The sequence below is a fragment of the Zeus faber genome, assembly GCF_960531495.2.
Source record: "Zeus faber genome assembly, chromosome: 7".
NCBI lineage: Eukaryota > Metazoa > Chordata > Actinopteri > Zeiformes > Zeidae > Zeus > Zeus faber.
In genome coordinates this window covers 25,700,700-25,725,646 of record NC_137203.1, presented here as the reverse complement: position 1 = coordinate 25,725,646, position 24,947 = coordinate 25,700,700, and the positions used below count along the sequence as shown (strand labels likewise).

Here is a 24,947-nt window from a genome sequence, read left to right as displayed (position 1 = left end):
CTTAAAATGATCCCAAAAAGGGGGAATGCCGGTACTGCTGAGTACCACATTCATACAGTGCTTTTCAAGCCACTAAGGCCACTCAAAGTGCACGTGACATGCCTCAACATTCACCCCGTCACCACAGCAATGGCCGTGCAAGGAGACCACTGGCTGGTCGGTAGTTCTTAGGGCGTCAGGTGTCTTTGCCCAAGGACACCTTGGCAAATTAGGTAGAGAGGAGCCCAGGATCGAAGGTGACCACTCTCTATCTGCCCAAATCTTCCAAAACCAGAAAATAGACAATCTATATTCAGAACAATTGAAAAACGTGAGCCCGGGGGTTCGGTAAGTCCAGGGGGGATGGGTGGATTGTAGAACTCGATGACTTGGCACGTGACCGATCCGAAGTTCACTGTCGTTTGCATGAAGAGGACAAAGGCTGGTGACAAAACGAGAGCGGCCAGACGCTTTCAGGCCTCCGTTAACCCCCTCGATATGAGAAGGTCAGGAAATCCGGCTGAATGCGTCTTCAAAGACAGCCACGTCTTACCAAGGAACCAACTCTGATACACTCGATTAAAGTGTATCAGCGCGTGTATGTGCGTGTATGTGCGTTTGTGTGTGGTGAGACTTCAAGGAAGAAAAAAAATATCGAGACCTTTAAAAGTCAGTTGCCGCCGTCGCTATTTCTCTGACACCGACTTTTATCTGGTATTCATTGAATTTGTAAACAGTGTTCTCTCCTCCTGCCACGAGTGTTCCTCTGATCTAGACTGAGATTGGACCGCCTTTGCTTTTTTCTTTCCGTCCTTCCTTTTTTTGTTGTTTTTTTGGGGGGGCGGGGAGCTCTCATCTACTGCAACAAAAAGCAATACAGCATACATGTGCCCCGACACTAAACAACAACTGGATTAACACACGATATGTCTTCTCTTCTCTCCGTCTGACTAATTCTGTACTCCCCTCTCTCTCCCTCTCTCTCCCTCTCTCCTTCTCTCTCTCTCTCTCTCTCTCTCTCTCTCTCCCTCTCTCTCTCTCTCTCTCTCTCTCTCTCTCTCTCCCCTGCTGGCCTCATCAGGGCCCGGTGCGCCACGCTAAAGCTAGTGCCACTGCTGGCATTTTAATTGGCCCTCCACAATCAGCGGCGGAGCCCCCGCGAGGACCGGCTCCCTCCTCAGCCGCGGCTATGCACTCGAAGAGCGGTGGCGGCGGCGTTTTGAAGTGGCCTCACGCCGTGTTTTTTTTTCGGAAGCCGCTTGGAGGGCACGGAGCTCCGGAAAAACAGATAAGGGGCCTCTGGGGCGCGGCCCGTCTCGTGTGCGTTTACAGTGTACTGTACGTCTCGCTATCCGCATGCACCGTATCCATCTACACTGAAAGGAAAAAAGATGTTTCTTTTTCGGTCGTATTGTGTGTTACGGTGTTAAGGTGTGTGTGTCTGTATGCGTGTGTGTGTGTGTGTGTATCTGCGATGAGGAGGCTAGGTCCAGCGATTACAGTATAGGAATGCTGTGAAATTGATCTCCATCTTTGAAGGCGGGAGATTATTTTAGAATTTATGTGTGTATGTGAGGCTCGAGACAGGTTGTTGTTGTTTTTCTCTCTCTCTCTCTCTCTCTCTCTCTTTCTGTCTCTCTCTCTCTCTCTCTCTCTTGCTCTCTCGCTCGCTCTCTCTCGCTCCTCTTTCCGTGGTTGTTTGTGAAGATGCTCGTCTCGGGTGCTGGCGGGAGACTCACCTGGGGCCTCGATAAGCTGCTTGTAGATTCCCAGGAACGCAGACTCTGCCTCCTTACTGCGCTTGTTCAGAGCAACCACCTGCAGGGGGAGAACGACGCCATTAATGCACACACACACACACACAAAACAGGTAGGATCCAGGCTCACCATCGTACACGGCGCGCTCACGTTGTACACATCAGGCGCCCACTCTTGTCGAGGAGCCCCCAGAGATGACTCCAGGAGCTTACATTTACAACGACAACCAAAAGCAAAAAGGCGATAAGGCTCAATTCAAAAGTGGCCAGAAAGGAATCGTCTATCGGTTATTCCTACGGTGATGCATGTTCAAAGAAAAGAACCAAACAACACATTCAGCCTCCAACACTGTTATGGGGATAACACCAAGAGAGGCAGGAGGCCTTTAGCTACGGTGAGAATTTGTCCTGACTGCCGGGCCGCCGCCTGTGTGCAAGGTGACACTTGGTCGGTTATAATGTAGGTGCCCGGGCGCACGAGGAGACAAGCTGGTGACAGTGGCCTTCATCACCAGCGGCCCACGGCGCCTGCTGTACCCCGCTCCACGGGGGGGGCGCAAACCAATTAACAATTCATTAGGAGGGACTAAAGAAAGAGAATTAGCCGCCACCTGTCCCCATGGAGAGGGCACCTGCACCAGTGGATATGTGGGTTAACCCGCTCTGAAACGTCCAGCCAGTGAACCCACCACTCATCCATTTGTAAGTCAGAGGGACAGCGACCGCCCTGACTGTATGTCCTCTGTAAAAAAAATCTACATTTTGTTCCCAGGGCCCAAAAAAATACCCCAAACGTATAAATACGTTGTGTGAAAAATAGCCGGTGACACAGAGCCTCTGATTTACAGGAGATGGACGCGGCATCCTCCCCAGGCGGGGGGCATAACCACAGCACCACGTTTAGAGAAATATCATCGAGATCAAGCAAATCCCACTGCCACCCACACACACACACAGACACACACAAAGACACACACACACACACACACACACACACACACACACACACACACACACACACACACTCACACACACACACACACACCTACACACACTCATAACCCATCACTCCCACTTGGAGCGGCTCAAAGGAGTTCATGGAAAATGGAAAAGGCTGGAGCCCAATCAATACAGATGCAATAGTCTGCAGCTCTTAGCCCACTCCTGGCTTCACTATGCTGTTGTTTCACTTAGCTATGCCCCCCCCCCCCCCACACCAACCTCTCTCCATCCCTCCAAACACACTCCCCACGCCCAACCCCCCCCCCCACCTCCTCCTCCTTCCGGGACATGACGCCACAGCTAGACTGTTGGATCACTACACAAGTACACAGTCACTGTATTGTATTGTATGGAGCCCCCCTTGCCCACACCATAATAAACTGTGTGTAAAGAGAAAAGGAAGAGGTATCTCTAAAGGTCTGATGTTGGCTCAGCACATGTTTCGCTTTGTGGGCAATTGTGGGGTTTGTATTGTTGACGTTTTTTGTTTTTTTTTCATTCCAGGTCGTTTGCCCCCCACTCCATACGTCTCAACAATGAACTTTGATGTAGAGCAACAAGCAGGGCGGCTGAACCTTACTAGTCATCGTGAAGCACATACATCAAATGACACCCTCGCTGCATATGTAAAAGAAAAAAAAACAGGGGTCCCGGGCATTTACACATGCTCAAGGAGAGGCGGCGGTGGAGGTCCCCCGCTCCTGCGTCCATCCTCCATCATCCTTTAACGAGAGAACAAGGAGATTACCTCCGCAATCACACCATTAACCTGCCTGCAGACGGCGGCGGGGACATCAATCACGCGCCGTCACACGCCTGCTTACGTTGCTGTCGCACAAAGTAAGCCCACCCTCCACCCCTTCCGCCGCCATCATCATCAAAGCACTCGGAGGTGTCGTGCATAATGTGGGCAGATCGGGGACTCGTCTCTCCGGCTCCATGTTAATCCAGCTCCAGTCAAGCGCACAAGGGATGGTGCTTTTTTCGGAGCCAGTCTCTTCATTCACTTTAAGGTGGGACCGCAATGGAATGATTTATATATTTATTTTTAAGAATAAGGTTCTGGTGAAGGAGTCCAAACGCAGGCTCTGCTCCCACCGCGGTGCAGAGAGGGTTATGGCCCCGGTCGTCTCTGTTATTATAATTGTTCATTTATTTTTTGGAGGGGGGCAGGATATTAAAGTATATGGCTATCAAAGAGACTGGAGTGTTTTGTCATTATGTGTTTGTTTGTTTTTTGGCAGAAATAAAGCCTAGAGCAGAGAAAGAGAAAGAGAGGGGGGAGGGGTGAACCTGTTAGCAATACACTATAATTCCCACAAAATACACACGCACGCACGCACGCACGCACACACACACACACACACACACACACACACACACACACACACAGAGTGGGCAGACCAGAGCCTCTTGGACAAGGCTGCTGGGAAATACTTACAGATAAGCCTTGGAGAATACACCCGCTAGTCAGTCTATGTGTCTGTCTGTGTCTGTGTGTGTGTGTGTGTGTGTGTGTGTGTGTGTTTGTGTGTGTGTGTGTGTGTGTGTGTGTGTGTGTGTGTGTGTGTGTGTGTGTGTGTGTGTGTGTGTGTGTGTGTGAGTGTGAGTGTGAGTGGCGAGCTGGGGAACGTGTGCTGAAGTGAGGGGTAAAAAATAAATAAATAAATAAATAAATAAATAAAGTAAATGAAGAGGAAGAGAAAACAATTCTGGGATGAAGTGGGAGAGATGGAAATAGAGCAGGGGCCAAACAGAGAGAGCACACTAGAGCGAGAGAGAGTGAGGGGGGGAGAGAAAGAGAGAGAGAGAGAGGGAGAGAGAGAGGACGGGTAAGAGACGTTCCCGTGAAGAGTGCAATTAGCAATTATGCAGTCATCAATTACAATTATCACAACTGGTGATTATGCAATTATCACTCCAAATCATCAGGTTTTTTTTTTTTTGCTCCTCTGCCTTCCCAGTTCCTGTGGTTTGGGCGTTTGAGTATTGGTTGTGTGATGATGCAGGTGATTAGAGTGTTTGACAGAAGGGGAAGGCGGTGTTACGAGGGTGTTTTTGGCTTTGTATGATAAACCAGTGGGGGATTATTATGTCTATTGTGCGTGTTCTAACCAGTGTTGGGGCTAAGGCACTACAAGGCATGTTAAAGTACTCAAATTACTTTTTTATTGTCACGAGTAACGTAACACGTTAGTTTTGCAATTCAAGTAATGAGTCATTTAGTTATCCCCCGACACTTTCTCATTCTCCTCCGAGTTTTGGACGCTGCGGCTCTTGTTTCCGCTGCCGGTGTGTTTACGAGTGCAACCTGCCCACAGGGGAGTGGGCGGGGCTTCCTTCTTTAGCGACAAATGTGATTGGCTAGAGGTGAAAGGTCAGTTTTACATCGTCCATACCGATTGGCTTTTCGTCGACACCTCCCTAAACCGTATACGCACATGTGTACTGTAGCTCAGCTAGCAAGGTGGCAGAGAGGACAGCTTTCACGTTGTGGAAGTATTCGCATTGTTTTGAATTTGTGGGTGAACAGCACAAGGACATCACAGTACTGCACAGGTGCCCCCTGTCTGGATCCCTCAGTTTCTATATACTTTCATGTACTTCCAATAATTAAACTTTTTTCGTTGCAGTTGAATTGCAAAAAATGCATTGAGCCCCAGTACCCTCTTGATTTTATGTTAACTTGTATCGTATCATAATCGTTTATAAAGAGCTATAAAGGGGATATTGCCTCTGTTATTCCTGTTATTAGCCTGCAGAGTTACAGATTATGGGCTCTAGACTAGGCTATGCAATGACGGTAGAGTCAATACATTGAAAGGTAAATGATACAGTTGATAGATACAGTAGGCTACGCGCCCTCTTGACAATATAACCGAACCAACATGTGTAAGGAATCGCAAGTACTCTAACGCGTTACCCCTCTCAGTAGGTAATGCTGTAATGTAACAAGTTACTTTTTAATGGCAGTAACCTTGTAATGTGACAAGATACTTTTTAATAGCAATAATATTGTAATGTAACAAGATACTGCAGAACACATGTGCAGAGAATTGCCGCCATGGAGCCACTGTCCCGGTCAAGGGTGAGACGGCGGTAAGAGTGTGAAGCTATGTGTTTTAGAAGACCGGGTGAACGTGCGCGCTCACAGCCTGTGTATGGTCTCTGTGGTCCCAGCGGCCTCTAAATTACCTGTCATCTTTCGCCGTGATGCAAAGGTCAGCGCACAATCATAGGAGTCCGCTCGCCGGGCATCTGTCTGGGCCCCCACAGGCTGACAGGATGTCAAAACAACCCCGGTGTGGCCCGCGCCGCTTATTAAAGCAAAACACCAGGCGGCCTCGGCAGCCACACCGACTTGGGCCTGCCTCCAAAGTGATATAAGGAGGCTGGTCCAGCAGTCTGTGTCTTCACCACGGTAACCACACTATCAAATACAAACGACATGAACTTCCCAGCGTGTTGGTACTTCAGCACATGTCCTTGTGTTTCGTTTGATAGGTTCGAGGTACACCGCCAAAGTATTTCACCTTACGAAACACACAAAAGGATCTGACAATACGAGACCGCTCAAGCGGCTGCACGTCAGCCCCGCTGCGAGTGCGGCTTCAGATGGAGGCAAGAAGAGCGGGAGAGGTGATGAACCGGCGCCGAGTGATGGGTGAGTGGGAGGGACCGAGGTAAACACTGTATATACAGTACTGTCCGGGGTGGCTTGGCAGGTGAGGGGGAGGTGGAGGAGAGGCGGGGAGGACGCAGACACCTTCACCCACATAGCTCATGTAGCCTTGCAGGCTAAGACACACACATCCCGCCGTGTTTTCCCTTGAACACGGCAGCTTGCAGGCAACCACACACACACACACACACACACACACACACACAATCTCACAATCCAGCTCGAGCTCACCTAGCCACACACATATACACACGCACATGCACACACATGAAAGGAGCCTGCACATGAGAGCAGATTTATTCATGGTGACACCCAACTCGCAGCGCTGGTAGCGGCATGGCGCTGTGACTGCGGCTGCGTCTGGCCCGCCCGGCGAGATGAGCAGTCAACAGAGCCGACACACATCTCGTCCCCGCGTCAATTCCGATCAGCGGCGCCTGTCGCTCAAACGTGGCGTCGCTCGCTCCCTCTAACCCCTCCACACAAGCACCCAACACACACACACACACACACACACACACACACACACACACACACACACACACACACACACACACACACACACATCCTTACGCCTGCCCTGCCCTGCCGCCTTCCCCACTGGAAAACTGCAGGCGCGGTTTGCCATCTCGGCCAAATGCGAAAGGACCAAACGCTGACCAAGGCAATATCCCCCCCATCACCACCACCATCACAGAGCGGCAGCAGAGCATGGCTCCAGTCTGGGAGACCTATGATTAGACACCCGGTGACCTTGATCTACATTCAGAGTGACCTTGGATTACGACACAACAGGAGCCAATCGAAGAGAATACTTCAAAAGGGGAGATAAAAGACAAAAAAAAGCACAAAAGAAGGAATGCATTGAGGGGGGCTGAACATTACAAGTCTAGGTTTCAGCTTTCCATCCAAATTATATTTTGTGGTTGGATGTTTTTGGATCCCCTTGTTAAATTAGGTTGGATTGCTCTTCATCCAGTGATATGACTGGTATCGTCGATGTGTGATCACACTTTGTCAAGGTGTTACATAATGGCAGTGGCCTCGAAACCAGAGATGAGAGAGTGTCTATGAGCCTCCTCGTGGTGGGGGGGGGGGCTACTGATGATGAGCCGGGCTGTGAAGTGAACTGGCCTCCACGGCTTTAATCCCTATGGACGCCCCCTGGTGCAAGGAAGAAGACCCTGCAATGGAGAAGTCTTTGATCAAAGTGCTTGCGGTCTTCACTGTTGCCGCAGGTGCTTTCTGGTGCCCCCCCCCCCCCCCCCCAACTCCATAAGTGAAAAAGAAAAAAACACTCCCACATGACTGACAAAGAGATAATAATTGCAAAAAATTGACGGCTCAAAGTCATGGCAAAGTCAGGTCAAGTATAGGCAAATTGAAAGCGAAAAGCCGAGAAAGAAAAATCTCTTTCTGAACCGTCTTTGTTCTTCAAAAGTTGTGTTGAGATGTCATTTCATTTATTTCCTCTGGTTGCGGTGGAGACGAGCGATTTTGACTGGGTTTGATGCAGCGGGGGTGACCTAAACCTTGAGTAACGCAGGCAGCCCGCAAGAGCAAACAACATATTCATCACGGCATGATGGGAGAATGGCCGGGGCCACGTGGGGGCCAAGGTTGCGGCGAGTGATGATGGTGCATGTTGAAAAAAGGAGGGTCCCAGAGATGTGCTAACAAGTGTGCCTGGCCTGTATTTATTTTTTTTTTTGAGGCAGAGGACTGTGGGAGGAGAGATGAAGGGAAAGTGCTAATTATAAAAATAAAGTGCCCCCATTATCCCAGTGCTGCACTGCCCCAGTGAACAAAGCTACAACAGATGGGGGTGTCATGGGTAAATGTGCCAACCTGGGTCCGGGGCCTGGGGAGCGGATCGGCCCTGTCAGGTCACCGGGGGAGAGGCCCTGTCTGGGGGAGGGTGAGGGGAGGTGGGGGTGGTGGTGGATGGGGGGCAGTATTAGCACAGCTGCATATCTCGCCCTCAGACACGTGTTGACAGTGTTTCTCTAGGCCTGCCACACCAGCCAAGGTGAGAGAGCATGAGAGAGAAAGAGAGAGAAGGAGAGAGAGAGAGAGAGAGAGAGCACGTTAGAATGAGAGACGGAGAGAGCGTAGCACTATGATGGATAGTGCTCTCCGTCCACCTCTGCTGTTCTCTCCCTCTTAGAAGGCTGGTGACTTTCCAGTGAGGCAATTATCATTGCGGAATGCATAATAGCCTAATTAATTACAGGTGTCAGCGCTGCCTTTGTTTTCGGCGTGGGGGGAACGTGGTGCCAAAGCCTGCAATCCGCTAAAAAGAACAGCGCTGATGGAGCAGGCGTCAAAACCCGGGCCAGAGCAGGCCTTGGCTGCGGAAACATGTGCAGAGTCGGCCAACAAGCCTGGCTCTTCCGCGGCCGACGGAAGATCGAGCGTTGTCTTACGTGTTGTGGCAAATCAGTTCCCAACCATTTTTTCTCCATCCGTCAATTGCAGTGGCAATCTCAGGTAGGCGTCCTGTTTTGAGGCGGGGCCGCATCGTCTTGTTCCCGGAGTATCAGCAACGCTATCAACTAAGAGAAGTGCTCCCTCTCCTTCCCTCCCCGCCGCAAATCCCAGCAACGTAGCATATCATTTGTTCTGTCAGAATCGCCTGTTTCATTTATTGTACTGAGGAATGTCTTAGAGCAGGCAATTGCTATAGCAGGATGGATAGAACGAGAGAGGGAAAAAATAGATAGAGAGTGAGAGAGAGAGAGAGCGAGAGAGAGCGAGAGAGAGAGAGAGAGAGAGAGAGAGGAGCTGGGGAGAGGGAGAAGTGAATGATGGGACGACTGGGGAGGAGAGACAGCACAGAGACTCCCCGCATTCTCTCCTTCTGAGCTGAGCACAGAGGCACATTTGTGCAGAAGTTAATAGAACAGCACCTCAGATGTGTGACACTTGTATGAATGTGTGTGTGTTTTGCGCGCGTGCGTGTGCGCGGATGAACGTGATCCCATCTGCCGCCGTGCGGGTGCACGCTTCGGCACATGTCTTACCGCGGGGGGTCGTGGCGGTAGGTTGATAATCCCCCTGCGCCCCCCGGCAGTCGGGGGGCTCATTGTAGACTACATTGAACCTAATAGGAGCCGGTGCCGCAGTTGTGTGCAGCTCCCGCTCGGCTCCCACTGCGCGGAGAGTTTTACATAATTAATGACTGTTGATGTTTCCCAGGTAGTCGCCCGGCAAATTCACTCCAGACTCAGCAGCCGGCGTCACCGCTGCCGCCGAGAATGAGCGACACCGGAACAGACAGCTTACATTACAGTCATAAACAAGGCAATTTTGTACAGTGTCTTCAGACATTACTGTGAGGGTGGGAGGGAGGGGGCAAATAATTCGACTGACTTCAGAGAAACACTTGGAAAGAGCTTTTCTGCATCTCAGCGCCCACAGAGAATCTGTGCTTGATTCGAGTCAAAACGCTTTAGTACCTTTAACTGCGAGCTCCCCGATACGCAGCACAGCGCCGGCTGTGTGTGTGTGTGTGTGTGTGGTTTTTTTTTGTCTGTCACGTTAATGCTAAATCCCGGGGATGGGCGCTCGGATGATTCGGTCTAATCCAAACTCCGATCTTGTCTTGTGCATGGAGTGATTTTTCTTTGGGAGGGGGGTTACCGGTTTGTTGACAGTCTAGGGAGGCCTTCTGGGCAGGCTCCTCCTGTTGGTGGGCAAGTCCACATTTATATACTGGAGCGCGTTAAATTAAACATTCAAACATGACACAGAGGGAGGACTATTTTTTACTGCTCTCGGCCCACTACTCATTATTAATTTGTAATAACCTTTAAGGCTTTTTGATGTCATACATATTTTACAGCGAGATATCACTCCCTCTCGCCAGCCCAGGCTGGAGCGGGGCCTGTCGATGACAGATCGCCCAGAGTGCCACCGAAAGGTGCTGTCATCTGCTATAATTAGGAGCAGGTGAGGGTTAAGAGTAATCTTTTTTAAGAGTGCGTGTGTGTGTGTGTGTGTGTGTGTGTGTGTGTGTGTGTGTGTGTGTGTGTGTGTGTGTGTGTGTGTGCGCTTGCGTGCGTTACGCTTGAGTACCAACATTTACACACATGCATGCAGACTCACATAGAGTGTGTTCATCAGGATGACAGCATGTTGACACCCCAAAGTTACGTGCAGTGGCTTTTAGGAAGGGAGGGGAGTGTTTTCTGAAGACTTATTCTTCAAAAATCATCTTTCACAAAAAAAAAAAGTGTGGGATTAGTACATAAAGTTTTTGAGTCGGTGACCCGGTGATCATTAAGGGCTTTTAGGTATTTATGAGCGCCTGCTGTAAGGCACTCCATTTCGACCGCATAAATCAGCGGAGCGGTAGAACGTGGAGCATGGCGAGAGGTGGGATGGGAGAGGAGGGAAGGGAGGTGGGGGAGAGGGTCATATTAACATCCTCACTCCCTCTCTTTCTGTGACAGCCCCCCCCCGCCTTTCCATTTCCTGGTCTGGCCAAAGCCCACCCACCCGATCCCTCACAGGCGGGCAGGCGGGCCAGGAGTCTCTCCGTGCCCGCTGGATGCCAGCCTAGAGCCAGGGTGCGCCAGTGCCAACAACACGCCACTAAAAGCTGTAAAACAAATGATCTCTGCTTGGTTGATGTATGCTGATCGGCCTGCGCCGCCAGAAATGTGATGTTGTGATTGTAATGACCTACGTCCGAGCTTGATCCCTCATATACAACCACACAGGCTCAAACTGGCTTAACTGAAATCAGACAGATGGGGATGTGGGGGAACCCCAAATCCATATTCTATCTATCATCAATCAAATAAAATGTATTATGTCAGAATAAACAATGTCAAAAGCTGCCTCTGTTAGAACCCTCCATAGATTTATACTGTACATAGATAGGTGTGATGTGGGGGAGGTGTGGTTTGGGCAGCCACACCTGACCTGGGTCTAGGTAATTGGTGGCCCAGGATAAATGTGGCTGCATACCTGTTGCTCACTGGTTGGTCTTATGAGCAACAGGTAAAACCCCCATCCCCACACACACTCAAGAGAGGAGCCCTTGTCATGACACATCTCCATCTGCTCCTGTGCTTATTCCAACCAGCCCACTCTCTACAATAAACTGGTGTGTCTACAACCCTGTCATCGGTGTCTTTGTGCCGAAGGTCCCTAAAAATGTCACTTGGGTGGCCGGTGGTAGGCGAAACTGCCACAATACTGTATGTAGGACCTGACTTTGGAGGGAGTCTATAGGAGAGTTACATTATCCTCCATATGTTCCGAATGCAGGACAACTCCGTGCGGGTTAAAAATAAAGAAACCTGACGCATGGGCTGCAGCCTCTGTGATTTGGGCAGGTTCTCACATGGGATGTCATAGTTCTGCAGTGCTAGCTGCCCCCCCCCCCCCCCCCGACTGCTATTTCAGGCTCTGCCTCATTAGAACATCCGCCGTGAGTGAAGACAAAAAGAAGAGGAAAAAAACACACACACTCACTGACTTTACAAAAGACATTTCAGGGGAGAAGAGAGGAGTATAAAGAGTACATTCACCGCCAGCTGCCGTGCGTTCAGCACCACACCGTGTTACAGTACGGGTAGTTATAGTGTGAGGAGTCTACACTACACACATGCCAGACTGAGGTCCGTGGAGATCTGTGTCACACACACGCCATGAGGAGGAGGTCTGCGAGCCGCATTGACAAGGGGGCACAAAAACACGTAAGCTGCCACAATGACTGCAATTACCCCAGATCACACCGCCCTCAGAAGGGGAAAGTGGTATGTGAGGGTGTGTGTGTGTGTGTGTGTGTGGTTGGTGGAAGAGAGAAGAGGAAACAGTGCATGTGTACTGTATATATATATATATATATATATATATATATATATATAGTATAAACTGTATATACACACACACACACACACACACACACACACACGCTATATATATATATATATATATACACAGATATATATATACATACATACTGTATATATATATTGCGTGACAGCTTGCACCTGCCTATGCATTCATGTGTGTGTGTGGGGGTGGATCTCTGTGGCCGTGGAGGTGCGGTCTCACACCGTAGCAGCTGGGCTAATTTAGTTAGGGAATATCTGGCCGTCCTTCAGGTGAACGGACAGAGATTGCTCTCAATATGAGGTGTAATAAAACAAGGCCCAGCACTAGATCTCAGTGCGCCTTCGGCCACGTCCTTCACACATCTCGGCACAAGACAGACAAACACACACACACACACACACACACACACACACACACACACACACACACACACACACACACACACACACACACACACAAACTTTGAGATGTTCAGCTTTTCAGCAGACACTAGCAGCACTAACAAACAGTGCAGATTGCAAAGTAGAAGAAAGCTTTAATACACATACACACACACACACACACACACACACACACACACACACACACACACACAAACTACATGGATATTTTCAGGAAGTTCAATATAGGAGGAGGTTCTGAAGAACTTTTGTTTTTCTCTGTGTGTGTTTATTTAGTGGAATGTCATTGGACCTTGAATTCAAATAACATGTTTCTGATTGTGACTCTGAGGTTTATTACTATTCACTACTGTACTACTTATTTACCTACAAAAGGTGACGCAAAATCTTTACCGGACTGGTTTTTACTGTGTAAAACATTTTTTTCTGGATGTTTTCTTATTTTTTATTCATATTTTTGTTTTAATACTTTATTCAATAACCCCTCTGGGGGAAATTAGTCAGCTGCATTTGACCCATCCTAGTATCTAGCAGCAGGGGGAGCAGCTAGTGGGTGAAGTGTCTTGCTCAAGGACACTACAGCACGTTACCTGGCGGAGCCACTGCCCCAACTTCAGTGATTCCAAATATAAACAACATTCTTTGAAAAACTTTCAGTAATGCAAACTTTTACACTTTCACAGTTAGTTTTACAAATTCTGACATATCAACGCATTTGAGGAATTCTTTCTTTTTCTCCTTAATAATTCGGTAATCCCCTGTTCTCAAACCTGACACACGTCACCCTGCAAACAGCGGCACTTACGGAACTCCAACCGAGACAATCTGCGACGCGTGATGTCTGCGTCCTCTCCTCGCTTCCCTCCTGCCCCCTCCGTGCCGTCCCCCCGGTCCCACTCCGGGTCCTTCTTCTTCCTTCTAGGAGGAGCCGGAGCCACATTGCGAATCCACCGAGACCCAATTATGGGGGACCAAGGCGGCGGCGGAGGAGGAGGAATCACGGGGAGATGTGCCGTCGCGGCTTAATTGAAGACGTGTTTAACGCTCTCTTCGGGGTGACCGCGGCCACTGCTGCGGCATTACACCCTCTGATGAAGAGGAGCATGGGTGGGTCCCCTGCGGTGGCACTTTAAAAACATATATCTGTTTGGTGACAAAAGCCAAAGAACACTCTTGATCTGTGGGCTTAAAGATTTTTTATTTTATTTTTTATTCGGTTATTTAAATTTTAAGGGCCGAGGGTTTGATTCAGGATGTCGGGGTTCACATGTAAGAAAGCGCAAAGAGAGGGAGATTTCTAAAGAAAGAGAAAAGTAAAAAATGAAAAAAAAAAACCATTTGACTTGCAGAGGAAAGGAGCCGTCCTTGAAAAATGCGAAGTGAACATCAGATTGAGTTTTTTTTTTTTTCCTCTTTCTCCACCTCCCTGGTAAGTAAGGAGTGCGGCTCCTCTGGCAGTGGCTGGTTTTAATAGAGCCACATGTTAATTAGTATTGTAGTTAATCCCATATTAAAGAGACCCAAACTGTCAGGTCACATTATAAACAATCGGCCCTAACGCTTCCCTGCATGTGACATTTGGAGCTGTCTATCTCTCCGAGCAAAATGTTCCCTGGGTACTAATTGGCCTACTTTACGCTGTCTTTCTTTGAATTGCCTCTTTCTTTATCGTTTGGGATATTAGTGTTGACAAGCATTATCCTATATCGGCCGGCTAAATATGTAGGAGAGCAACTTTTTTTTTCCCCCTTTCGCAGAAGGATAGCGAGAATGAAAATAAATGATTTAACCCCAGACTGTAAGATTGCAAAGATCCACGTTCATGGGATATTAAATAGAATTTGAAAGAAGAATAAAAAGTTCAAACACTTAGCCGGCAGCAAAGTAAGTGTAACTTTTCTCTCACTTGCATTATTTAAGATAGGCTCCATCATTTTATCAATCTATCGATCTCTCACCAGAAAGATGAAAATGGAAAAATAATGAGGCCGATGAATACTGTGTAAAGAAACATCAGTGTGCGAAATTTAATTATCTGTGCTGGAAAGAGAGGGAAAACGTGTCGGCTGTTTTCTTAAACAAAAAGAGAGCGAGTTGGGGGGGGGGGGTTCAAAAAAAAAAAGGCAGCAGCTAATATTTTTCCCCTCTTTGCATATTTTAATTACCAGATCAATCATAACTACGTACTGCCATGCGGAGAAGAGAGAAGAAAATTGCAAGTCTAAATGAAAAACAATAGATTTGCTTTAAAGTCTTGCCGCTTTTGAAGTCTAAATTAAAATTTCAGGTACCTTCTTTACAAGAGCTTTCCTCAGAAAGTTATTATATTTAATTAGCGTGTTTAGATTCCACTGAAAATTTTACTTCACAGCACCACATCATGTGAAATGAAGACTGGCCGTCCCAGCCATCATTTGGGGTGGGCTTCGGGGGGTAAAACAGGGGAAATTAAAGTGCTTCGGTGCGACACAGGAGCACTGTGTTTGTGCTCCGGCAGCGGCTCGTGTTCTGCGTCCTTTGCTTCCGGCGCCCTCCATACATCAACCCCAGCCCCCAGCCGTCAGATGGCGGAGAGCAGAGACAACCTCAACTCCTCCCTGCGCGTCCGCAGCGCCTGGAGTCGGGAGAAATGGCAGCGTGGAATTGGCGGAGCAGCTCTCCCTCTTTTGCCCTCTCTCCCCTCCTTCCTCCTTCCACACGAGCGTTTTCCCGGTTGCTCAAGCGCTGATGTTTATTTCTCCTGGCATGCCCTCGCCGGCGCCACGCCACCGATTTCACACATTTTTAGAGGCTAATTTGACTGTGCTCTTGCCAGCAGCTGAGCGTGAGCCAGGAGTCACAGAATCCCAGGAAGGCTGCCACTGCTCGCGCTACCGCTAGGCCTCCAGAACGCCGGACCGCCGGACCGCCAGACCGCCGGACCGCCGGACCGCCAGGCTGCTAGCGTTGCCTCTCTTTGAGCGGGGAGGGAAGAGGAGGGGAAGCCAGGACGAGCCTCTCGCCTGCGTAAAAAAACGACAGCTCGATCATGTGACCGATGCTCAGCATGGGCGTGTCCTCGTAAAGAGCTGCTGCTTCGATTTGGCTGCTGTGCGCGCACGCCCACGTGTGTGTGTGTGTGTGTGTGTGTGTGTGTGTGTGTGTGTGTGTGTGTGTGTGTGTGTGTGTAGCTAGCGGCTGTCTCCGAAGGTGACAGAGGGTTTAGAGCCTCGGACGAGCAGCCAGTCAGAAACCCGATAAGAGTGTGGGCGCGGGCAGCACTTGTGCGTGCGTCCGTCCTCAAACACGGCTAACATTTGCACAGCGGCGCCAAGTCAGGCGTGACGTCTCCGGGCTCCGAGGTTTGTCGAAAATTAAACCTGGCACTGCAGAGCAGAATGTGCTGAAACCCATCAATTCCACATGGCTAGAGAGGCAAGTGCCTATTTATAACCCCCCCCCCCCCCCCACACACACACACACCTCTCTTCTTTACCTGGTGTGCATCCGTGGCTCTAAACACGCATCCGTAATGATGAATATGCCCAACTGGGACACGCCGACAGGGCATCAGTCAGGACAGGAAAACAAACACGCCAACACACACACGCACACGCACATACACCATCAGATCACAGCGCGGCGGAGGAGGGATCAGACTGACACCGGGAGGCTGATGGAGGGTTTGAGTCGTCTCAGCATAAAAACACCCGGTAGAATCCTGACGATCACTCACGGCGCAGGAAACAAACATGGGAGTCAGACATATTAAACTTCTTCAAAAGACCCCGGCGCGCGGCGCCACGTGTTTTCGCCGAAGCGCCCCCGTTTGAAAACGCCAGTGTCAACGCCGCGGCGTGATGATTTGTGTGTGTGTGTGTGTGTGTGGGGGGGGGGGTTCGAAAATGTTTCCAAGGTTCTATTGTCTCGACTTGACTGATGGGACGTGACAGCCGACCGGCGGTTTCACATGTACGACAACGGCGAGATTTGTTTCCTGGCAGACTCTGCAGACGGCCGTGACACCTACGGCGAGGAGCAACGCGTAGTATCAGAGCTTTACAGCGGTGCCGTATATGTCCCTTTCTCAAGTTTAAATGGTTGGACGATTCGGTCTTCGGTTCGCACTTGGTCACATATGTGAGAAAAAAAAAAATATATAGATTAAAAGAAAAAAACCGGTTGGGATGGATGCACATGGGCTCCTTGTTTGCTCCATACCCAGGTGGCTACCATCGCTGGTCTCCCGTACCTTTCCCTGTCAGACCATTACAATCAAAACAATAATAAATTGTATATGTTCAGTGATTAACACATGGACTCTGGCATTAAGTGACAAGCAGGAAACTACGGGAGCGCTCCCACAGGGACAAGAGGAAATGACACCGGAACGCTCAGCCCACAGAGCGTTGCATGAAATTAGACACATATGGGGCTCGCTCCGCTCCGACTAATCATAATCAATAAAAGTAAACTTCACAGTAATAAAGAGGGACATGGTGAGGAGCACGATCGGGTTGGGTGCCGAGTGGGAGCTGTGGTTCGTCATTGATCTGCAGCACAGGCGGAGGACACTCCACCTCTGTAGACACAGACGAGGTAAAGGTCTTAAGGAGGTGTTATCTAATGTACAATTCCTCCCACACAGCCACCCCTTCACTCGGCCCAACTCTTTCTCGCTGTCTTTTCTCCCTCCCTGCTTCTCTCCTCTCTCTCTCTTGGTATGAAGAAGAGAACACGAATGATAAAGCAGAGAGTGGAGAGCTGGTTGGTTTACATGGCCCTGGAGCCCATTATGTTCCCCACAATAGGCTGGGGGCCTGGACGTGCTGTGAATAGGTAATGGCGTGGCGCTCCTGGGCCTGGCCTGCTGCTCAATGAGCCTGAGACAGCCCAGCCAGAGAAAAGCATTAGAGATACCTCAGCACCCCTGTATGGAGCGCTCTGACAGCCAGCCAGCTGGGCATGGGGGTGGGAAGGGGGGTGGTAGTGAGCGAGCTAGAACGATGGCATAAATACCTTTGAAATACAGTACAAGTTGGGTGTTAAAGGGATGATTTAAGGGATTAGATTCATATGCAGAAACGGAGCGCTATAATTTAGAAGAGACATAAAAAGTGCCACGAGCTTACAGTGAAAAGTGCCACTCGCCCCCGGGAGTAACTACTGCTACGTGCTAATTCTGACCCCACCTTCCTAAGTTAGCCATCCAGTCGACCAATCTGCACCTAATAACCTTGTGGACGCACGAGCCAATGATGATCATCTGTCTTCATTGAGTCGGAAAAAGGCGACGGCATCGCAGGGGCATTTTTTTCCCCTAACGGTGCGGTCCCTCATCTATGAAAGTGCCGTAGAGCCCCCTCAGACAATTAGGCAGGGAAAAGCTTTATGACCGCTAGACTCGCGCGGCGCTCTCTCACCGCCAGCGCCGCCAGGAGCGCTGGCTCGTGCACAAAGGTAATTACGGAGCCCCTCATAATGACACGGAGGAAGCTTGCGTCATAACACCCACAGCCTTTTATCACAGCGCCGCAATTAATTATCGTCCTTTGCTCTTTGATTCATTCCGCTATTCATAACATATTCATATGTTTCAAGAGAAATTATCATTTCCCTTCTGGAATTAATCAAAAGGAGGAAGGACCGGTCTCAGCGCGATGGCTGATCAAAGAAGCCGTTTGTCTACCTGGCGGAGCGCGAGGCCGTGCCATGGGTCAATGACGGCCGCAATACATCTCAGTGACGTTGCGATTTGAATAAAGCCACAGCCGAACATTGTTTTTGATCAATGATTGACGAGCGGGGTCTGCCAGACTTTTTATTTACACAGTATCGGATCTGCCTTTAGAAAGCCCAGGTCTGAATAAGCCTTTGGTTGTTAAAGACCATGAGCAGGACCTGGGATTATTCACACTCAGTTAAGTAGGTTTAAGACAAATTTTAAATACTACAAAAGTGCAGATTACATAACAAAAACTACAGTGATTTCTGAACATTAATAAATAATAAATATAGCTGCCAGCAGCAATTAGGCGTCCGGGTGAACAGTTTAGCCGTTTGGATACAGTGTGAGTTGCTGGATAAGTTGGGATGGGTGTTTGGTGGCTTTATGAACCAGTTTATGAACTGAGGTGTAGTTTTGGGACGATGCACAGGTTCCTTCAGTCAGACACACACTAAATATACACTTTGGCCAATCACACTGTCTAATCTGCTGGAAGAAAGGCTTGAAAATAGACCAACTACTTTCTTACATATGTACTTTAGTTTATTTGAGCTTATCTGTTATACTATGATAATCTTGTGCACTCATCCCCTTTTTATTGTCATGGGCAAAGTACATTTGCCAGTCAGGATTTGAGTTCTAAACCATAGTAGCTAAGGGAAGATCGCTTTTCAATATATCTTTTAAAATGAGGGCTGACAGAAGTTTTTTTTTAAGATTTTAAGTCTTGTTGTCAATTATCATTATTATTGTTAGTATTATTATTATTGTTATTATTATTATTATTATTATTATTAGGGGTGGAACCCTATTGGTTTTGTTCAGATTTTTATTATTATTTTTCTCCGAGGCATTTTGCCGATTTAAAGTGCCTGGCGCACAGCAACCGCCAAACCCACAGACAAGAATGAAGCGTTCTTGTATTCAGAGCAGTCCAGACATTTTGTAGTACAAGTTTGATCCACATCGATTTATATTTTGAGGAGGAATTGGTGAAAAAATATTTTTTCTGAAGACCGGAGCCAACGTAACGGAGGTAGGGACCTCGGTTGGTGGAGCGGGGCATTTTGTGACATCATCATGTCCAACCAACTTGTAATATACGTGCAGCAAGCATGGGGTGTAGGGTAGCGGGTGCCCAAGCATCTGTCCCTTTGCCCCTTGATGTGGTGCCATTTTTATCAAGCAGGTTTTTTTTTGGGCATCAATTGTGAATGGGCCTCAAGGTGGCAGATTTTCTGGCAAAGATGAGACGCGCAGCTTGTGAACAGGCAATGCAGGCAACTGCTTGGGGCCCCAGGCCGTTAGGGGGCCCCCGAGGGCTGACAAACTTTACTCCGCAGCCTCTGTCTCAAAACGTAGCAACCGCACCCCCTTCCCTTGAAACAACCAATGGATGATTTGCAATCTCAGTAGGAAACCTCCCTAAAGGGGCCCCATCAACTTGCATGATTGATTCTCGTAGCATTCTCGAAGTTTGAATTGAAAGTCAATAAAGGAAAATTAAAAGGACTTAACCATTTGGAAGTGAAAAAAGAAAGAGAAAAAAGGGGATGAGGAAGAAAGCAAGAGTGTTACTCCGAAAAGCACAAATAATGTGATGGAAACTATATTTCTTCTACCTGAAGTTGCTCGTTATTATTCCAAAAAAAAAAAAAAAGCCATGATTGATGCGAACCCCGCGCAGACGGAGTGGGAACAGAGCCCCCGTCCCCGGGCGCACACGGAGCGGAGGGAACTCACACGTTCCCTGGCTCAGAACCACTCCAGCACCACCCCAAGCCAGGCTCGGAACAACTCCGGGAGCAGAAGGAGACGCCTCCTTCGGCGGCGGGGAGCGGTGGTGGTGGTGGTGGGGTTCAGACAGTTCATGAAACTTTTATTTTTGTAAAAAATAAAAATAAAGAGAGAGAGAAAGACAGAGAGAGAGAGAGAGAGAGAGAGAGAGCGCGAGAGATGAAAAGTACAGTATGAGGATGTAGAAATGTAGCACTGGCCTTATGATGTGAGTCAATTACAATGTGAAGTTATTTAGTTATTTATTTAACTCTCATTAGGTTCACATGATGAACAAAAGTTTGGAATTAGGCGTACAATTCAATTCAATGTTGAATTGTCAGAAAAATTGGATCAACGTGAATATTTTAATAATTTACAGTGCTCATCTGGAAAATATGGAAAGTATTTGAAATATGTTAAAACAATAAAACCAAAATTGGTTCCACTAGATAGACAATCATTTTGAAAAGAATTCTTCCATTATGACAATGACAACCAAATTCTTACTATCATAACATCTATTTTTGGAATAAAAGCCAAAATTTGGTACAAGTCATACAAGGCTGCAAACTCTGTCTGTAAAGAAGCAAAAAATAAATAAATTATATACATTCAACATAGAAGAAAAACGCTATCACATTCACTTGTTTTCTTTACTCTATATCTCACCCTAGCTCTATACAAGGTTAAATTTAAGAGACAAATTAATTGAGCTCAATCCTGTTGGCTTTGCTTTGGCTCAGCCTTCTTTCCAACATGAGACATCATGAAAGCGGACCCGTCTCCTCATCTCTGCCAGCTACCTGAGGGCCTGGGAGCCGCCACCATGTTATTCTGCGTGTGGTGCACTCCCGGAGAAGGAGCAAGAACAAAACCAGACAACAAACACCGTCTATCGCCGAACCACCATCGCATCCCTTGCACCTCGGGGGACCAAGTGGCACAGTTCGACTCACACAAACAGGTGTCCGCCAGTTCCCCCTGGTCGGCGACGCTTTAATAGCCGTTTGATGTTTTTGATGTCTAGTCAGCTCGATTGTACCTTGCCTGCCTGATAATGAGGGCCAATAATGACTCCAGAGCTCGAGGGGTTAATGGTATGTAACCGCCGGAGCTGCTAATTACACGTTACAAACTATTTATCAGAATCTCCATCTGCGCCAGGCACCACAACTCTCATTGTGCACGCTAAATTACTCCACGGATTATCATTGTAAAGCAAGTTTCAGTAATTAGGGGCCCGTGCTGCTGGTTTTCTTTTTCCGAGAGCACAGAGCGAACGGAGGAAAGAAAAGGCAGAGCGACCGGTTAATTTGGGCCTGACCGCTGGAGTGAGGGGCCAGGTGTCACAGGAATTTACCATCTCTCTCTCTCTCTCTGTCTCGCTTGGAATTCGGGAGGTAAAAAAAAAAAAAAGAAAAGAAAATTCCATCACTGTTTTTTTCTTTTTCTTTCTTCAACGGTTAATCCGGTAGGGAGCATACACTTAAAAGTGAGCGAGAGAGGCGTAAATTGCATTTTGGACCCCACACAGTCTTGGTGGAGCACGTTCAGATGGCGGGTGGTGTGTGTGTGTGTGTGTGTGTGTGTGTGTGTGTGTGTGTGTGTGTGTGTGTGTGTGTGTGTGTGTGTGTGTGTGTGTGGCGGCGTGAAAAGCCGCGCGATGCGCCGGGGCTCCCGAACTCCGCCGATCAGTTATTCGAGAAATAACTGTCATCTCCCTCGGCCCCAGAGGTGCGCCCGGGACTAGGGAGACATGTGCCATCTCTCCTTTCTTCCGTGGTAAATTTTTATTAAAATTACCTTCATTAGACGAGTGTTCATTATAAAAACCAAAAAACGCCGCTCTCCCAGGGCCCGGCGGATTAATAAGGACAGCGGTGTATTTTAAGCCGTAAACTCGGCAACTCACTGTCCTTAATCTCCTTCCTACTTCGCAAGGCCAAATTAACACCTCTCCTCAGCTCTGACGGGACCTCATTAGCAAACTTCCAGGGAAAGAAAGAGAGGAGCGAGCGGAATGAGAGGAGGAGGAGGGAAAAAAAAAGAGGAGAAGAAGGAGGGAAGCGACCAACGACAGCCACCAGCTCTGGGATTAACCCTTTCTCCTCCTCCTCTTCCTCCCGCAGCTCTCAGAAAAAGAAAAAAAAAAAAAAAAAAACTAGGTCGTCAACGTGTTCCCTAATCAGTCGCCTGGTTAGCAATAATTAGAAGGCGAGATTGGACGGGAAAGAGAGAGAGAGAGAGAGAGAGAGAGAGAGAGAGAGAGAGAGAGAGCGAGAGAGAGAGAGAAAGTGGGTGGGGAACAGGAAAGAAAGGGAACCTGTCATGTCGCAAACACTTCAAAGGAGCCGGCTCTCCTTTTAGAAGTGGCGCGATGAGGGTCCAAATACCACGAGGCACTCGTCTGGGCCTGAGGGTGGGGAGGAGGGGCAGAGGGGGGTGGAAGCAAGGAAGGAAGGAAGGAAGGAAGGAAGAAAGGAAGGAAGGACCCAGTTCCCCGCCCACACACATCCAGACTTTTTCCCTGTCATTCAAACACCTGTATGATGCAGCTGCCGAAACAAGAGCCCGCAGCTGCACCCGAGCTACCTCTATTCTCGTCCCTCCTCCACCTCCACCTCCACCTCCACATCCCGGGGTTTTGCAGGGGGCCTGGCGGACCACCACAGGGGGGAGCGGGCGACAGCCCCGCGCAAGCTGCTTGACATTAGGCAATAAGGTCAACATGTGCCGGAGAAACGCGGGAAGGGTGCGTTGTGACGCCGCTCCTCCATATCTCTAAATAGTGGAGTTGATCTCACACACATAGACACACAAAACACACACATTGGCTTAGGCCCTATCCACACTTTTACAGTTATTTTTGAAAACGCAGTATTTCTCTATGTCTTAGAAACTGTGAAACTGCGTTCTGGGTCTTGGAAACTGCGAAACTGCGTTCTGGGTCACTGGAAACGAAGCTTTGGGAGAACGCCTTCCAGGGTGGAGATTTTTCCATGTGTTTGTGCGGGTGTAAAGTAATACGGAGCTTCTTGAAAACGCCAACGTTGGGACCTCAACTTCGAGCCAGGAACCCCAGACGACTGTTGTGATGTCTGCCGTGTCTCCATTAGAAGTTTAAAAGTCCCTCCGACTTTAGGAATGGTGCCCATACAGTATCGTGTAGGGTCAGGTGTGGCTGCTCAAACCACACCATCCCCACACCACAATGATGTATTATCGCTCCCTACTGGCGGGGCGAGCATTTTAAATCTTTTTTTTTTTTTTTTTTTTTGCATTCTTGTGTGGACGACGCATTTTCAGAAAATATCCATATACGTGCGGACGAGGCGTTCCTCAATGTATGGAGAGAGAAAGAGAGAAAGAGAGAGAGAGAGAGAGAGAGAGAGAGAGAGAGAGAAACAGAGAGACCGCTGGTGCCCACAGAGATTTGCAGCATAACATCATTGCTCATTATCAGCCATCTATTTTATCTACTATGAAACATCTCCAGACTCTCAGTTGTCAGACATCAATAGTCCTTAAATTAATCCCACGGGTTCCTGTTTGCACAATAAAGATATGGAAGGGCGCTTCTGATATTTGTGCTATTTTACAGTCAGAGTGATTGAATTAGCGCAGGAATCGGCCTGGTATGGCGGAGTGCTGTATTGAATGTGATCACTGCAGCCGAGGAACAGCGCTGCTTGCCCGAGCTTAGTCAATTATAAACCATTAAAAACAAGTTGCCAATAATCACCTCGGCGAGAACCAAACAATCCATGCCGGCCGTTCTCGTGTGTTCGTGTTCGCGACAGGGGACTTTCAGGTTTGCGCTGAATGGCGGGTTTAAAAAGGGAGAGTGGGAGTGGAAACATATCTGTGGTATCATTTCCATAAGCCCCTGCTTTGTGGACCATAACGCGGCTCGCAAATGTGATTTATGACCTTGGTTTAATGGCTAGTGCAGAGTCTCGGTAGGTATCAGATGACTTTTTCAATATGGCGACGTCAGAGGGGGTGGGGGCAACGCTGAATGCACCATCACAACAGGAAATGATGGCTTGTCTCGGCCAAGAAAATATGAGAAGCCAGATATCTGATCATCTAATGGCAGATAGATGCTACTTCACTTTGACAGAAAAGGCATCAGTCAATATGCGCCAGATGAGCAGAAAAAAAGTCAGCCGCCGAGTCTTAGCCCGCCCTTACCACATCCTTCATCTTGGGAGCTACGTTACAGAGAACACTGATATCCCTCCTTTATCAGGAGAGATATCATATCGTACTGTAGTGTACAAAGTGTCCCTCGGAAATACGTGGAATGTTTTATTTTCCATACAAACGAAACATGTTATAGGGTTTTTGCTCTGTGGAGTCTGTCAGAATTCAGCTGATGAACCTTCAAAATAAAAGCACGCAGAGAAGCACTCACCTGAGCTTGGAAGCTCTTCAGAACAGGTGCCACCATCTCCCGGACCTCCTGAACAAGAGACAAAAACAAAACCCAGGCTCAGATCCTTCAGTGGAGGCCCCACAGATTTTTCCACATATTTCATTACTAAACAACTCAGGGCCAGACGCCTGAGGGCTCATTTAGGGAAGCGAAAAAAAACGAAAAAAAAAAAAAGCCTCTTTGACGTCAACCTGGGTGTCAGTGCACAATCCATTGTAAAGAGACTGTTTTGAAAGAAATCATGAATAGTGTTTAATACCTTCTGGTCAACGTCAAAATGCCAATTTCGACTTTGAGATTGAGATTTCTACCGTCGGCTGATTTTGGCTTGAGATCTGCAAGCGAGCGCAGA

At 48.4% G+C, this 24,947-nt stretch overlaps 1 protein-coding gene across 1 annotated transcript in view; it reads right to left on the bottom strand.

Moving 5' to 3' along the window:
• The window catches only part of cux2b (cut-like homeobox 2b), a gene marked incomplete at both ends in the record, with an annotated part of 81,526 nt that overhangs the window by 20,570 nt on the left and 36,009 nt on the right, over positions 1-24,947 (bottom strand). The window contains 2 exons of the mRNA XM_080004301.1: positions 1,719-1,797; positions 24,575-24,622. Coding sequence (XP_079860427.1) covers positions 1,719-1,797; positions 24,575-24,622 — 127 coding nt within the window. The remainder of the gene's footprint in view (positions 1-1,718; positions 1,798-24,574; positions 24,623-24,947) is intronic.